This window comes from Syngnathus typhle, linkage group LG14, assembly GCF_033458585.1.
Source record: "Syngnathus typhle isolate RoL2023-S1 ecotype Sweden linkage group LG14, RoL_Styp_1.0, whole genome shotgun sequence".
Taxonomy (NCBI): Eukaryota; Metazoa; Chordata; class Actinopteri; order Syngnathiformes; family Syngnathidae; genus Syngnathus; species Syngnathus typhle.
The window spans coordinates 3,361,533-3,377,089 of NC_083751.1; the positions used below are offsets into that span (position 1 = coordinate 3,361,533).

Genomic DNA, 15,557 nt, shown 5'->3' on the forward strand with positions numbered 1-15,557 from the left:
CGTGGGGGGAAGTCCCGCTCCCTGGTTTCCAAGTCAAAGCATCACATGAGGTGTTCTTGTTTGGTTTCCATGCGAGTCACACTGAAGACAGCTAATACGCGCTCAGGGCTTGTAAGTGATGTCAAAGTCTTAAAATATAGCGCTCCGAACTTGAATTTGACAAGTTATTGAGTTCCACTTATGGATACTTAATGATTGGCCTTGTGAGGGTTGATACTGGTGATGGTAGTTTGAAAAAGCAAAAGTGTGTGTGCCCAGTTAAGAGGGATGTAGCTGCAGGGGTAGTGACGAAAAAGACCTTACTCAGCAGTTATTTTCTAAAACACCAATCCCACACTCTGATCCTGACATTTGCTTATGAGCGATATTCAGGAAGCAGCTTCGGCGTGGCACACATGCACACACACACACACAGGCAGGCAAGCTTTTGTCAGTTGGGCTAATAGGAAAAGATAACAAGCCTTTGATGCAACCCCGAAAGATGTTTTTCTCATCGGCGTCGCTTAATGAGCTGCGGCTATGTAAATGGCTAATGAAAAGAAAACATCACAAGCGCCCGGGGGAAAGAAGTTTCCTCTTCATATTATTCGCAAAAAGCTCCAATTTGTGCATGCTCATTAGGACTATGAGGAGATAACACAGTGGGAGGTTTGTAAACTCAGACAAAAGCGGCGTTCAGTGAAAAATTAATTATGTGTCTCTGAAGGAGAGCCAGCTTAATGCTACGCTAAATTCGAGTTGCTGTCTATTGCACAAATTCCTTCACAAAATACTCGAGACAGACACAAGATTAAGGATGGCATTTTTGTTGACGTCAACTTTGCTCTTTGACACCTGGCTGTTCATATGGGCGTGTTGGAGGTCAGAGGTGAACGCTCATGAGGTCACATAGCCTCCCGTCGTGGGAATTGAACTTCCTGTTCAGACTTGAGCTTAACTGACTAGAAAGTAGAAAGGTCAAAAGTCAGGAGACCTCAGTAAGTCTGGCGAAACTTTAGTCAGTCTTGAGTTGGTGAGATTTGACTTCACTAAATTTGGTAGTAAATCTGGTGACATGCCATTACGGTAAATCTTTTGAGACCTCTCTAAATCTCACAATAAATCTTGTGAAACTTTAGAAAATGTGTCGAGACCACGAAATCAATCTCGTGAGACATAAACAAAACTTCTGCAAACTTGCAAAATTGAAATCTTGCAAAATTTAAAAAATGTTTGCAAAATCTTGCCCCCCAAAAAATCTCATAAGACTTACGTAGTTTCATGATACTTTGCGTAAGATTTGAAATCTTGTAAGACTTCAACCCGAGACCTCTATAACTCAAATGGCAGCAAATCTTATGAGACTTTATTAACTCGTCCTATAAATGATTCTTCCGTGCCCTCCCCTCAGTCTGGCGAGTTCAGCTGTTGCAGATATTCGAATCCTCCACTAGCACCCACACTCATCATTACTACCTCGCCCGTGAGGTCAGCCTATTTATAATTAGGTCAGTTGGATACTTCCTCCTGTGTTTTGAATGTGAGGCACGAAAAAAAAAAAATCAGACAGGAGCAGATCACAACCGGGCCTCCAAATGCGGCGTGGCAGCCGTGCTATTTCATCCAGGTGGATGGATCCTGACAGTGGTGGCTTGACGGCTGGCCTTCTCCGCTTACATTTCCAATCATGCTCGCTATGCTTTGATCACCCACAACAGCTGCTGGAAATCATGGCCATGATGTCCCACCCAGATTCCTCCTCGGCCCTTGGCACTGCCAGGTAGATGCGGCAACTCCAGTAAATTCCGCCCGTGTGAGTCATTGAGGGAATGCTAAGCCTCAGTTTTCTAGGGGGCAGTAGTGAGTAGGTTTTTGACATCTTGGAAGTGAGCTTCAAGAGACCTATGATGCAAAAACAATTTTTTACCACGATCGATTTGGCTAGCGGGATACATGGAAAATATTTTGTCACAAGAATCCAGCCCGGCCAAAACTTCTTACTACTTGGTCCAAATGCCCTCGATGCACCTGCTCCCCCTCATCTTATTCATATCCATGTTAAGTTAATTCAAACCAGTTGTTGCGTATTATTGTGGCTAATTTTCCAATAAAATCACATTACCATCTGTGAAGCAAAACCTTAAGTCCAGCTCCTCCCTTCCTCCCTCCAGCTTGTAGATCACTTTCAATGGCTTTGTCTGTGTTATGCGACTGGTTAAGCTCTCCCATGCATTATTTATGAGCCTACTTATCATCTCATGTTCACAAGAAACGGCGGAGCCAAATAATTTGTTGTCGTGATAGTTCATTGGGCATAGTGCTGGTCTTTTGACAACCAGGTGGCAGTATAACACTTCCACACATCAAATTGATAAAGAAGCAGAGTAGAGTAAACTAAGCTGGAATAATATGATTTGTTTTTTGCAGAGGATAAAGAAAATATGCCTCACTACCGTTTTTTATTCAAATATAAATTTACGGCGAACGTTGATGCTAATTCCATAAGGCTGTTTTCGCTTGTTAGCATTAAGCTAGCAGACATTTGTGGTGGTAACGGATCTTTGTTTCCTATTTTGTCATCGCCACAGCGCTCATAATGAGATATTTGCACTTTACTTCCCGCCGGATATTTGAACCGACACACTCCCTGCCAGCCACTTGGCGTCCTTAAATACCACGCAAATGTGAAGCGGATCGGACCCCAGCGGGTAAATTGAGGAATCAGCTCATTTTTCCTTGATAACTTCAGTGAAGTGATGAGACCCTCCCCTGGGTTAGTGAGGGGAGGGATGGCGCGGATTCCAGTAAGTGTTGTGAAACGGCCCGGCCGCCATTTGCCAGACGTCATTACAGTGCGATGGTGTGTCAGAGCATCCAGGCTCACGCATTCCTCCAAGATGCAGTCAACGCTCCTGCCGTCTGACCTTCTCGGAGCTGGGAGGTAAACAATTTTTCAAGGTAACACAGCCAGAAACCTAAACCGAGAAGCAAAGTGGTTCTCTGATAAATCAACAGTTGTTCCGAAATTTACAGTAAAAAAAAAAAGAGGAAGACTTAGTGTTGTCACTAAATAATCTTAGGCTGTATAAATCAAACCAAATTTGGCAGGAGTGTTTATCCAGCTAGAAATTTATACCGAGTAGGGGCGGCAGGCTTGGTTTTCCAAAATTGGCCTGGTAGTGCCGCCTTTGGAAAATACAGCCTTGGAAGCCTGTTTAGTTTTCTAGGCAACTCTAAAAACGAGAAGAGCCAAAATTCCAACATTTTGTATCAACATGTCCATTTTCAATAAATTCTTTCAGTCTCTGACATTAGAAAAATGTCGATACCCCCGCTTAACACATTCTGTCCTTAGTCAGTGTAGCACATGACGTCATCTAATGAGCTCCACGTTGCCTGTGCCCGTTAACGTGACATGTTGACGACCGCCTTGGCCGAGCAATGCGGGGCGGGTCCACTTTGGAATCGTCATAGTTCATACAAAGATTAGTTAATTTGTAATTGATGGTATTATTTGGAGATTAGTAAGCACGTCAGCAATAGTGGAGCTCCCACGCTGAATGATTGACACCGCAGAAATGTTTTCTGGAGCTCATCTTACACGAGCAGTCCGTTCCAAAACCAGTCAGATGAAAAACAGACTCCGTGCCACTGCACGTCCCGGCCCCTCGTTCTGAAGAGCTCGCCGCCATATGTTCCGTATAGATGCATGAGTAGAACTGGGCCTCTCTGGGCGACGTAACCATGGCGACATGGACGTCTTTTACCGTTACCTTCAACTGTGTGCGTCATGCGGCCATTTTCTGTCTTGTGTCTCTTCACCTCATTCGTCCACCACCACTACCACCCTCTTCATAATCCAAACTCTTTTAGACCATTTTTCAATGATGACATCACAGAGGCAAACTGCGACATTCTATAGCAGGGGTGGGCCCGCTAATTTGGCAAACGTCCTAAATATTGGTTAGATTGTTTCTTTTTCATATACACACAAAATGACACACCTTCAGCTTTGTAGTGTCAGTAGTTTGGGGAAGACCCTTTGGTGTATGATTTGGATGACTTTGGTTCGGAAGAAAACACAGCCTGTAATCGAGATGGTGAACCGGCAGGTCCAACATAAGTGATCTTTAATCCTGAATCAATGTTATTCTGGATAAAATTCCCACAGATGCTCCCCCAAAAGCACGTGTAAAGAATTACCCAGTGATCCAGTGCTTATTGTTATGTTTTGACCTCAACATATCAAAATGTGTTTTTAAAGCCTTTTCCTTTGGTGTGTTGTGTGAGCCATGAGAAATAAGTCTTTCACAAGAGTCGTGTCGTTAACCTCACTATTTTTATAGCAACGATGCGGTCAGCAATAAATGACAAACTGACGAGGCCCCTTTTGTGACCATGATTGTCAGCAATGCGTGGTATGCATCTGTTAAGCAACACGGAAAGTTTACTGAACATTGAACAAATAGACATTGTGTATTTAACCAAATAACCACATAACTCTTGCCAGGGGAAAGTCAGCTAGCTTTATGCTAACGCACAATGACAGGCTAATAAAAGTAGAGTCAATGTTGCAGTGTTAGATACACTTGGATATTTAAATACGCACATGTACATTATAAAAATAAAAAGACATATATTCTTTATCCTCTGTGAAACAAAAAGTGTTACGCTGCCCACTAGTGGTCAAGGTGGATAAAATCATTATGCCCCAACTATGGATGGATTAATTCCAGCAAATTAAAGGTCAGGCACCCTGTAATGGATGTTTGACCTTATGAGTTTCCGTTATAAATCCCAGCATCTGAAAAGTCTTTTCTCCACCGGCCTTCTTCTAAACAACAGCGCGGTGCGTCACGCGTTCTGTAAAAACACAAAGAAGACGCAAGCAGCTTGAATCAAGTGCAGTGAGTCAGAGGCCAACAACCGTACACATCTTGTCGTCTTTAGCGAAGACATGTTGCCGAAAAGTTTGTGGATATGAATACGGGTGGCGTCTGGCTCCAATTAAAGACTTCCCATCACGTTTTGAAAACGACACAGTCGGTGAAGTCACGCTGGCGCTTTGGCCGTTTCATAGCCGACAGCTGATTGCACTTACACGTCAGTTAACCGCAAAAGAACAAAGAGGCGAGCGAGGCTCCACGCAAAGATAAAGGTCGAGTGAGTCTGTCCCGGTTTGATTGTTGTTGTGATAGTTCGTCATGTGCTAAAAATCTTTGCACGCAAGTTAGCGATGTTGCGGTTAGTGAAAGCCAAAGATGTTACTCAGACACCTCGGCTGGCGTAAATGCGCTCAGTCATTTAATGAAACACGTTGGACTAATTATTGGAAGTGCAAAATGGTTGTATATTGTAACAACTTCCACCTAACCCTATTTTATTGAGTAAATGTACTGGCCACATTCGGGATTGGAAGTCATGTTAGGTGATGATGTCGTCTTAGAATTTCATTGAGTTTTGCCAATTTATCAATATGTCATTATTTAAAAAAAAAAAAAAAAAAAAGTACTGCTCTTTTAAAGCCTGTTGTAAATATTTTTTGTACGCCACTGCCGTTTTGTCAAACATCTCGTCCAGACCGCGCACACCTGAGGGATTACCGCTACATCGTCACCTTTGTTTATTTCATCTCGTCTTGCAGCCCCTCTTGTCTCTCTCGGGACTTGATCTTTGACTTTTTGAAGTGGGAGGGGTGGGGCCACGCTTGGGTGACCCCACCACCATCACCCCAACTGAAAACATAAAAGTTCCCGAGTATGGTAAACCGCATATTAGTGGTCGGTACGGCATTACCTTAACAAATTATGAGCGCCCCGACTTCCAAGTTTCATTACTGGACCCACTAAATTAGATTTCGCCTGATCTTTGCATGTGGCGCAATAGTCCTCTCGGTGCTGTGAAGATGCTCAAGGCTACGACTAGAAGTTTGCATGTGTACCTTTCACAATCGTATGTTGCAACATCGGATTCAATATCACTTGTATTGTGAGGCGTAATGAATAAATCAGAAAGAATGTTGCTGGAATTCTGTGGTTAGAGCTGCGGGGTTGAACGTGTGGTTTATCCCCAGCAGAGTGAACAAGCCCCCCCCCCCCCCCATGGTAACCACCCACTTAAATAGTGCCCATCATTTGTAAATATGACTTCCATGGGGAGTTGCTGTTGCAGTTCTGTTGAAGTCCTGCAGGTGTCACTAATTCACAAATATTGCAAACAAACTAAGAAGAAAATATGGTGACAAAAACATCCACTGTTGACAAAATGAATCAAGAGGAAGACTACACACAAATGCATTTTGCTTTTATTTTTATTTTTTTACAAATCCTGCCGAAAGTTTTCTTGAAATTTTAGCCCAATGAACTTTGCCTCAACACCCTGACGCAGTATTTACAACCGTACTCACACTTAATGTGCTCATCCATCTCTCTGCAGGCTATTGTAAACATTTACAGCACACATTTGACTCTCCCCAAAGTACTCAGGGAATACAGTAAATGCATTCCAGCTAGTCACAAACTGTTTTTAATCATTTTAGTTTTCCTCATTTGCTTTGAGTGTGGCTCATAAAATTGAGGTGTTTGTGAAATTATCAAATTAAACACGGATAAAACATTTTCCGGCTTAATATGTTCACTATCTCTTTAATTCAGGAAAAGCTACTAAAAACACCAATAAAATATTTCTTCTGCGTTGCCGCTCATCACAGGAAAACCAGGAAAAACCTGAGCAGACACGAGAAGGAAGCTGTCGGCCATGGAAGAGGAAGGGCGGAGGAAGAGGAAGCTGCCAGTTAAGCGGCCATCAAATGCCTCAGTAGGTCGTCTCATCGCCGCTTGGGCTCTAAATAACCCACCTTATGCTTCTATTGTTTCTGCCACTGCCTTCCCATCAGCCCCTCCTCCGGCTCGCACACTTTCACCTCGTTTTTGAGGCTGGTGGGAAGTGCGTAGACGCTTTCGCCGCCATTTAGCTCGGGTGGAGTCTTCCCCTCATGTTGACCGTTGATTGCCGCGCCAATGACGCAAGCCTAAGCTAATGGCGGAACCAAATAGAACAAGCTGCAAAGTAAAAGTTTATGAGTCACTAGCGCTGCTTGGATGCTTCAGTTGAAGTTTACTACCAATTGTTAAAAAAAAAAAACAGCTTTGCCTGAGGTAACCTTGCTTAGCGTAATGCTAACTTTGCTTCGCTTAATGCTAATAAACATGAAAGGTGGATTTCAGCCATGTCAAATGTCTCTGGATTTTAAGAAGTCCTGCTCTAGTCGACCGTGACGTTTATTTGAACACATTCCACACTTCTGTCGTCCCCTCATCCAGGGCTAACGTGCTCTCCGGGACTCTTGGCTTTAATTCAAAGTGTGCGGCTTTCAATCCCTGAGAGCTCATTTTCTGCCATTTTTGTTTTGCTTGTGTCGCGCGGTCATCTGCCTGACGATAAATCAGGTTTAAAGTCACGTCATAACCGCACCGAACAAAAAAATGTCAAAAATGCATGCCGGTGCTTTTAAATCCCTCAGTGTAGGGATGTTCCGAAATGAAACATTATCATAGAGTTGTCGAAGTGACGAGAGTAGTTAAAAATGCGTCTTCCATCATAGGGAGTGTCCATCAAATCTCTTTACAATTGACCACATTAGAAAAGCAAATGAATTAAAAAAATTAAAGAAATAATAAATGTCAACTACTGATTGAAATCCTTCCATGTGTTGATCGGATCATGACCTCGGTACCGTGTCTTTCGTACATTTCCTGGTTAGTCAGGAGCACATTCATTGGTGGGTCGGGCCTGCCAGTGAATGTTGGCTCCGTTCAAAAAGAGCATCCCGCAATCAAACCCGTTCTCGTTATTAGTATTGTTAACACGAGCGTTTCATCTCCCGCAACGAAGGAAGCGGCAAGTTAAAGACAGGAAAGTGAACGAGATTTCCCTTGAAACTTGAAAGCTGTGTGAAATCTTGCTTGAAAATATAACGACCGTGCTGTGCTGCCTTCCACTCTGGCATCGTGCCGTTATCTCAGCTCTGCCATCTTTCCAGGAAGTTCACCCTCTGCCATTTTCCTCACCCGTGAATAATGAGCGACTGGAATATTCCGTCACGCGGGCGTGAAACGGCAGGACAGGATGGCCGAGATGGGGGGGGGATGACCTTTGACACGTCCACCGTCGCGCCTTCTAATTAAAAAGAATTACCTGACAACATCATTGGATTTGGCTGACGGGTGACATTTTGGGCTCATTATTTATGTTCCTGACAAGACGTCAATTTCAACCTGACCTTCATCTAATGAAAGGAGTCCTCACAATCCAATTCTAATCCATCTTGGAACCCTACATTAAAAGATTTCATTGGTCAGAAGTGCAAACTTTGCCCTGTTTTGCTAACACGCTTGATAGACAAGCAAAAGGCAAGCTAGCTGCATCCATCTTCGCCTCCCACCCCAAACCAAAAGGCTATCTGAAGACTTTTGATCTCTGTGATATCACATCTTCCTTTATCTTGAAGGCAAAATAAAACCTCATCCCATTCCTGGAGATAAATCCTCCGGACAAACTTCAATCCTAGGGAGTTGTTTTTGTCTGTCTGCGGTTGATTCTGATTTATGGTTGTGCAAACAAAAAGACAGTGTAGGTCATACTGTTCAAAACGATGGTAGGGAGAGTCCAAAAGAAACACATACCTGAGTAGTCCTCAGAGGGCCTTATCATGAAGGTCTTGCAGTTCCAGACACACAACTGAGAAATGACGCGTACACAGAAAGACCGATCCATCAATCAGATCTCAAATTCTGCACATCGATTAACCCTAATCCAATCCTAACCCAGACATGAAGCCCCAATTTGAAATCCCACACCAGTCACCAGCTTTGATATCATCAATCAACATCTGCTCTTTGAAACATCCCGAGGTCAGCTTTCTTCGAGCAAGTCAGGAAAACGCCGGAAACGCGCAGGTGGAAACCGGAGCCGTAAGGCGTTGAGCAGATGGCGTGGAGAATGTGAACTTAGAAGTTCCCGCACAAGAGGGCGGCGTGTGAGCAATCCATGACGCTGGCTTCCAAAGAAGCCCGCAATGACGTCTCATCCCGTCAGCATTTGCTCAGCCTTGCCGACGCTGAGCAACTTTTACGAGGAAGCTTTTGAAAAGGCTCTTTTGGGAAGATGACGTGTTTGTCGCCACCTGGCTTTCTTTCTCTTTTTTCATTTTAGCTGAACCGCTTTCCCCCCTGGGCTTCATTTCAAGAATCTTTCAAGAATTTGTTTCAACTAACACTGTTATACTGTCAATGCTTGCGAACATGCCCTTAGCATTAGCGCTAGCAAAGCTCTCCCCGGGGTTCTTTATTAGGATGCACTCGTGTTGGCCTGCATTTTTCATTACTTGGCTTCAGCCTCAGCCCAAAGAGGAATGCGCGTATGACTTTTGTGTATGTTGGCGCCGGACCAGAACCGCCTTTTCTTTTTGCCTCTGACCTCCTGCAAGCTCTCAGTGGAGGCCATCTTCTCTTCATCATTCATAATAACAGACACCAGAAAAGAGGGCGGGAGGGAGGGGTTGGAGAGGGGGGCACGATTCACAATGATGGGAACGTGTGTTTGTGCCAGCTCCAATTTAACATTGCACAAGCTGTGCAACCACTAAATCAGAGGTACCCAATCACCGGGCCGCGGACTGGTACCGGGCTGCCAAGCCGCACAGGAAAAAAAAAATACATTTTTTTTTTTTTTTTATCGACGATCAATTAATTCAAGTCAAGACGCTCGTCCCGGTCACGTGACAAGTTTCCCCACTTTATTATTTATGTATTTATCTGTGGAATTGAGTTGATGTTTTGTCAATGTGCAATTGTTTTTATTTTTGTAAAATATTTTAATTAAAATAAAACCTAGAGAGAAAAATTAACGAATAGAAAATGAAAATAAAATGAATGCCTATCCATCACAATTTTCCACATCCACTCATATTTATTTGGGACATGGCATTTCTTAGAAGGCATTGAGTATCCATTTTACTGTCTGGTGTTGAACGGTAAGTGACAGTACTCTGCATGTGGATAAATCACCCCGAAGGCTCTCTTACAGATCATATTCATAATCCACATCCTCAGTCACGCCGAATAAATGGTGCTTCTGTAAATGTGAAATACAAAAAACGAACTCTCTCTCTCTCTCTCTCTTGGGAACTTGGCTACATTATACCTTCAGTGGTCCCAAAAAATTCAAGAACCTCCTCAGTGTGTCTTTTCCCTCATGGTCCTCCCACATTGAGCTCTGGGAAGGTGTTCTGCATATAGAAGCAGTGTGTGAATGAAGGATTGTGGGACGCCAGCCACAGGAGGGGAGAGGAACGCGCCGTTCACCCCGCTGGAGCTGAGCCCTAACCTTGGTACACATTGCATCTTTCCTCCTGTCAGCACATAAATACGCGCCTGTCAGAGGGCCTGCAAGGAGAGTTCTCCGTCTAACTCCTTGACGGGCCCTTTAATATTCCAAACAATGAGGAAAACGATGCCTTTTTTCTTTTGACCCTTAGATCAGGGGTCGGGAACCTTTTTGACTAAGAGAGCCATAAAAGCAAAATATTTGGAAATCTGTTTTAGTGAGAGCCATGTAATATATATTTTTTTAAAAATTAAATGTTATAATTAATGCGACTTCTGGTGCTGCATGGATTTGCTGATGTCTATGTAGTCTGGTTGATACTTGATGAGGTTAAGCTTCATCGACTTTCATCCGTGATCTAAGAGTTAACCATCCAACCTTCACATATGAAATACCACATCCAAAAAAAGTGCACTTTGCATTGTGTCATTGTTTGTGTCTGACCTTTCCCCAAGGTCAAACGCTCCTTATTTTAGGGGGGCAGCTTTTCCGCCGAGTAAGCATTTGTGCCGTTTCCGACACATAAAAGAAGACGTAAAAAGTGTGACTCTTCTGTCACACAAACAAAAAAAGAGATAAAGCGAGTGACAGAAGACAATAGACAGGGAAGGACGAAGATGAAGAAAAGGAGGGTCTCAGTCGCCCCTCCTCTTCCTCTCCGCCGTAAACGAGCCTTTGGCTTTCATCCCTCAACAATCAAGCGCATTACCTGTTAACCCCCTGACCTGCGAGCACATGAGGTCCTGCATCCTGACCCCTGAACTCTCACCCAGCCAGTGTCCTGTCATTCATCACCCCCACCCCTCCCTTCCCCACGAGCCCAACAAGAGATTGCATCTGATCTGATGACGAGCGCTGGTCGGTTCCCTCCTAAGTGCATCCATCAGGCGCTGCTGGGAAATGAGCAAGGCATCATAACGGGAAAGTGGATTGTCGTCCACCATCTCTGATGTCGGCCTCCGAGTGGAACCAGATGGGACCGGGAGAGCATGGATTGGAAATCTGATTGTAGATGCAAGAGCAAAAATATGGTTCGGTTTAGCTTTTACAACCACCACAATAAACCTCAGCAGTGAAGGCTACCTTCAGCTTTCACATTCCTACCAGCTTTGGCACGAAGCTCAAAAAAACACCACAGTGCAGCCGAAGACATCCGTGACATTGTCCCCGAGAGGTCATAAATATACACGGACAGTTAATGTGTTAAGGAAACGCTATCTCCACGCTCCACGTGTCTCACGGCGACAACAAATAAACATCTGCTTGGCGTTTGTCTGGAACGCTCAAAGTGACACTTTATTAGGTACACTTGATTGATGTCAAATATGATGTGCTTTGCATCATCCAGACATGAAATAAATAAATATATAAACGGAGCAAAATCTTATCAACTAATGATGCTGTGTTATTTCTACATGAAATCAAATTGTGGAGAGTTAATCCACTCAATTGGAGGCCGGCTACATTTCCCCCTTTATGGCCCCCTAAAATGGGAACACAGGAATTAGGTTAATCCCGTCCCTCCTGTGTACCACAATTAACACGAGCCTCTCGTCTGAGCACATTTAACGCCCCCGCTGGATTGAATGTTTGTATTTTCAAAGAAAAAAACAAAAAAGGATCCTCTTGTGCCAGACAAAGACTTGCTGTTCTCATATGGGATCCTCGTCCAAAACAGCGCATTAATCCGGAATATTAATCCTGCCTACACGTACAAACTGACTGACTTCATTTGCCTGCACCCGTTTGTGTCCTCCTTTTAAACCAAATAGGTTAATACTTTTATATGCTAAAATGAAACCCTAATTTGAAAAACTGGAGCGTTTGAAACCCTAGCCGTAAATAATTTCAACATCGACTATAGAGTAAGGTAGACGGTTTGGTGGGGCGCTGTTTAGCACGACCGACTCGTATTTAGGAGGGTGCGGGTTCGAGTCCTCCCTGTGTGGAGTTTGCATGATCTGAATATACAGTAAAGCCATCATTTTAAAAATGACTTTCTGAAGTAAAAATGTTTTCCCAATCAAGAGTGAACAACTTAATACTAACCGGAACTAGCTTCATTAACATTGTAAAGGCATACATATAGAGTAGTGTTGGCTCATGAGTGAACGATTCGTTCAAAAGAACGAATGTTTTCAGTGAACGAATAACTTCCTAAAGTGATTGGTTCTTTTTTTTCAGTTCATATGACTTCAACCAGTAGGTGTCGGTAATGCGCATTGAAGCTGGTGCCACCACGCCGTACAGCAAAACGAAGAAGAAAATGACGTCACTTCCCGTTCACGAACGAGTCGTCAATTGCATTTCCCGATGACCAACGGAACGGAGCTGTGAGTGAACGAGTCAGTGATTTGCATTTCCAGTTCATCGCGAGAACGAATCAGTGAGGGAACGAATCCTGACTTTCCCGTTCGCGAACGAGTCAATGAGTCAAAACTGCCTTCCTTCCCGTGCATCAACGGATCAGTCAGTGAACGTGTTGCGTCTCCCTCCTGGCGTGAACTACGTAAGCCAGAATGTAGATTTGCGATTTGCCAAGGAAAGAAAGAACCACTTTTATGCACGTTTTCTCCAAACTAACGGCTAACTTTATTGCATGAAGGGATGCGCCGTTATGCAACAACGGGGAGATGACGCTTCTCTTTGGCTAATCTTGATTTTATAACACTTACAGTAGTTTTTAAATAACGTGTATATAGGCATTTATACGCCTAAATATTGTTATCCAATACATCTACTGCAACATTAGAGTGCTGGTTTGAAATTTACTTGTATTATTATTATTATTTTAATAAACATTAAAACCTGTTAAAACTTGTCTGGTGTTTTATTCCTTGTTTTTATTTTTTTCGGGATGAAAACCAAAGTTTGACATTTGGTTCACTGCTTTATATGACAATATGTATGTGTTTTACGTTCTGTAATATATGTTGGTGTCCCCCAAAATAAAGAGCAAGTAGTCACATACACATTCTTGACACGTACAAAAAATGCATAAAGTTATTAGGTACACTTGAAAATGGTGCTGTACCTAATGGAGTCTCTGTGTGACGTCACAGATCAACCAGCCAATCAGGAGGTGGGGGTGAGGGCGGGTGTGGCACTTTTCACTTTCAGTTCAGCTTTGGCCATGATTTTTCCCTAATGAAGTGGCCTGTGATTAGGTACACCTAAAAATGGCGGTGTACCTAATGGGGTGTCCGAGTGACGTCACAGATCAAACAGCCAATCAGAAAGTGGGGGTGAGGGCGGGTGTGGCACTTTTCACTTTCAGTTAAGCTTTGGCCATGATTTTTCCCTAATGAAGTGGCCTGTGATTAGGTACACCTAAAAATGGCGGTGTACCTAATGGGGTGTCCGAGTGACGTCACAGATCAACCAGCCAATCAGAAAGTGGGGGTGAGGGCGGGTGTGGCACTTTTCATTTTCAGTTAAGCTTTGGCCATGATTTTTCCCTAATGAAGTGGCCTGTGATTAGGTACACCTAAAAATGGCGGTGTACCTAATGGGGTGTCCGAGTGACGTCACAGATCAACCAGCCAATCAGAAAGTGGGGGTGAGGGCGGGTGTGGCACTTTTCATTTTCAGTTAAGCTTTGGCCATGATTTTTCCCTAATGAAGTGGCCTGTGATTAGGTACACCTAAAAATGGCGGTGTACCTAATGGGGTGTCCGAGTGACGTCACAGATCAACCAGCCAATCAGAAAGTGGGGGTGAGGGCGGGTGTGGCACTTTTCACTTAAACCACCGGTGTCGACCTCCAGTCCTCGATGGGCCGCGTTCCAATATGTTTTCCAAGTTACCCTCGTTAAGCGCACCTGCGTGAAAAGTTTTAGCTCTTTTCACGTTCTGCGGGAGCTAAAACTTTTCACGCAGGTGCACTTAACGAGGGAAGCACACGGACACTCCATTAGGTACACCGCCATTTTCAAGTGCACCTAATAACAGGTTACTTTATTAGGGAAATATCATGGTCAAAGGTCACAGGTGTCAAGCTCTGGTCCTCGGGGCCGCATTCCAACATGTTTTTCAAGATTCCCTTGTTAAGTGCACCCTAATAAAGTGGCCTGTTATTAGGTACACTTGAAAATGCGGTGTACCTAATGGAGTGTCCGTGTGCTTCCCTCGTTAAGTGCACCTGCGTGAAAAGTTTTAGCTCCCGCAGAACGTGAAAAGAGCTAAAACTTTTCACGCAGGTGCGCTTAACGAGGGTAACTTGGAAAACATATTGGAACGCGGCCCATCGAGGACTGGAGGTCGACACCGGTGGTTTAAGTGAAAAGTGCCACACCCGCCCTCACCCCCACTTTCTGATTGGCTGGTTGATCTGTGACGTCACTCGGACACCCCATTAGGTACACCGCCATTTTTAGGTGTACCTAATCACAGGCCACTTCATTAGGGAAAAATCATGGCCAAAGCTTAACTGAAAATGAAAAGTGCCACACCCGCCCTCACCCCCACTTTCTGATTGGCTGGTTGATCTGTGACGTCACTCGGACACCCCATTAGGTACACCGCCATTTTTAGGTGTACCTAATCACAGGCCACTTCATTAGGGAAAAATCATGGCCAAAGCTTAACTGAAAATGAAAAGTGCCACACCCGCCCTCACCCCCACTTTCTGATTGGCTGGTTGATCTGTGACGTCACTCGGACACCCCATTAGGTACACCGCCATTTTTAGGTGTACCTAATCACAGGCCACTTCATTAGGGAAAAATCATGGCCAAAGCTTAACTGAAAGTGAAAAGTGCCACACCCGCCCTCACCCCCACTTTCTGATTGGCTGTTTGATCTGTGACGTCACTCGGACACCCCATTAGGTACACCGCCATTTTTAGGTGTACCTAATCACAGGCCACTTCATTAGGGAAAAATCATGGCCAAAGCTGAACTGAAAGTGAAAAGTGCCACACCCGCCCTCACCCCCAACTCCTGATTGGCTGGTTGATCTGTGACGTCACACAGAGACTCCATTAGGTACAGCACCATTTTCAAGTGTACCTAATAACTTTATGCATTTTTTGTACGTGTCAAGAATGTGTATGTGACTACATGCTCTTTATTTTGGGGGACACCAACATATATTACAGAACGTAAAACACATACATATTGTCATATAAAGCAGTGAACCAAATGTCAAACTTTGGTTTTCATCCCGAAAAAAATAAAAACAAGGAATAAAA

At 44.0% G+C, this 15,557-nt stretch overlaps 1 protein-coding gene across 4 annotated transcripts in view; it reads left to right on the forward strand.

Moving 5' to 3' along the window:
- The window catches only part of bloc1s2 (biogenesis of lysosomal organelles complex-1, subunit 2), a 29,834-nt gene extending 16,650 nt beyond the window's left edge, over window positions 1-13,184 (forward strand). For 2 of the 4 annotated variants that reach the window (XR_009717911.1, XR_009717912.1), the window contains 2 exons: window positions 6,689-6,795; window positions 12,550-13,184. Coding sequence is in view for 1 of the 4 variants with exons in the window: in XM_061297654.1 (XP_061153638.1) it covers window positions 6,689-6,708 (20 nt within the window). In the remaining 3 variants the exon portion in view is untranslated. Of the gene's footprint in view, window positions 1-6,688; window positions 7,205-12,549 lie in introns of those variants that run through there. The other 2 variants (XM_061297651.1, XM_061297654.1) reach the window with 1 other exon arrangement.
- The last annotated feature ends 2,373 nt before the right edge of the window (window positions 13,185-15,557 follow it).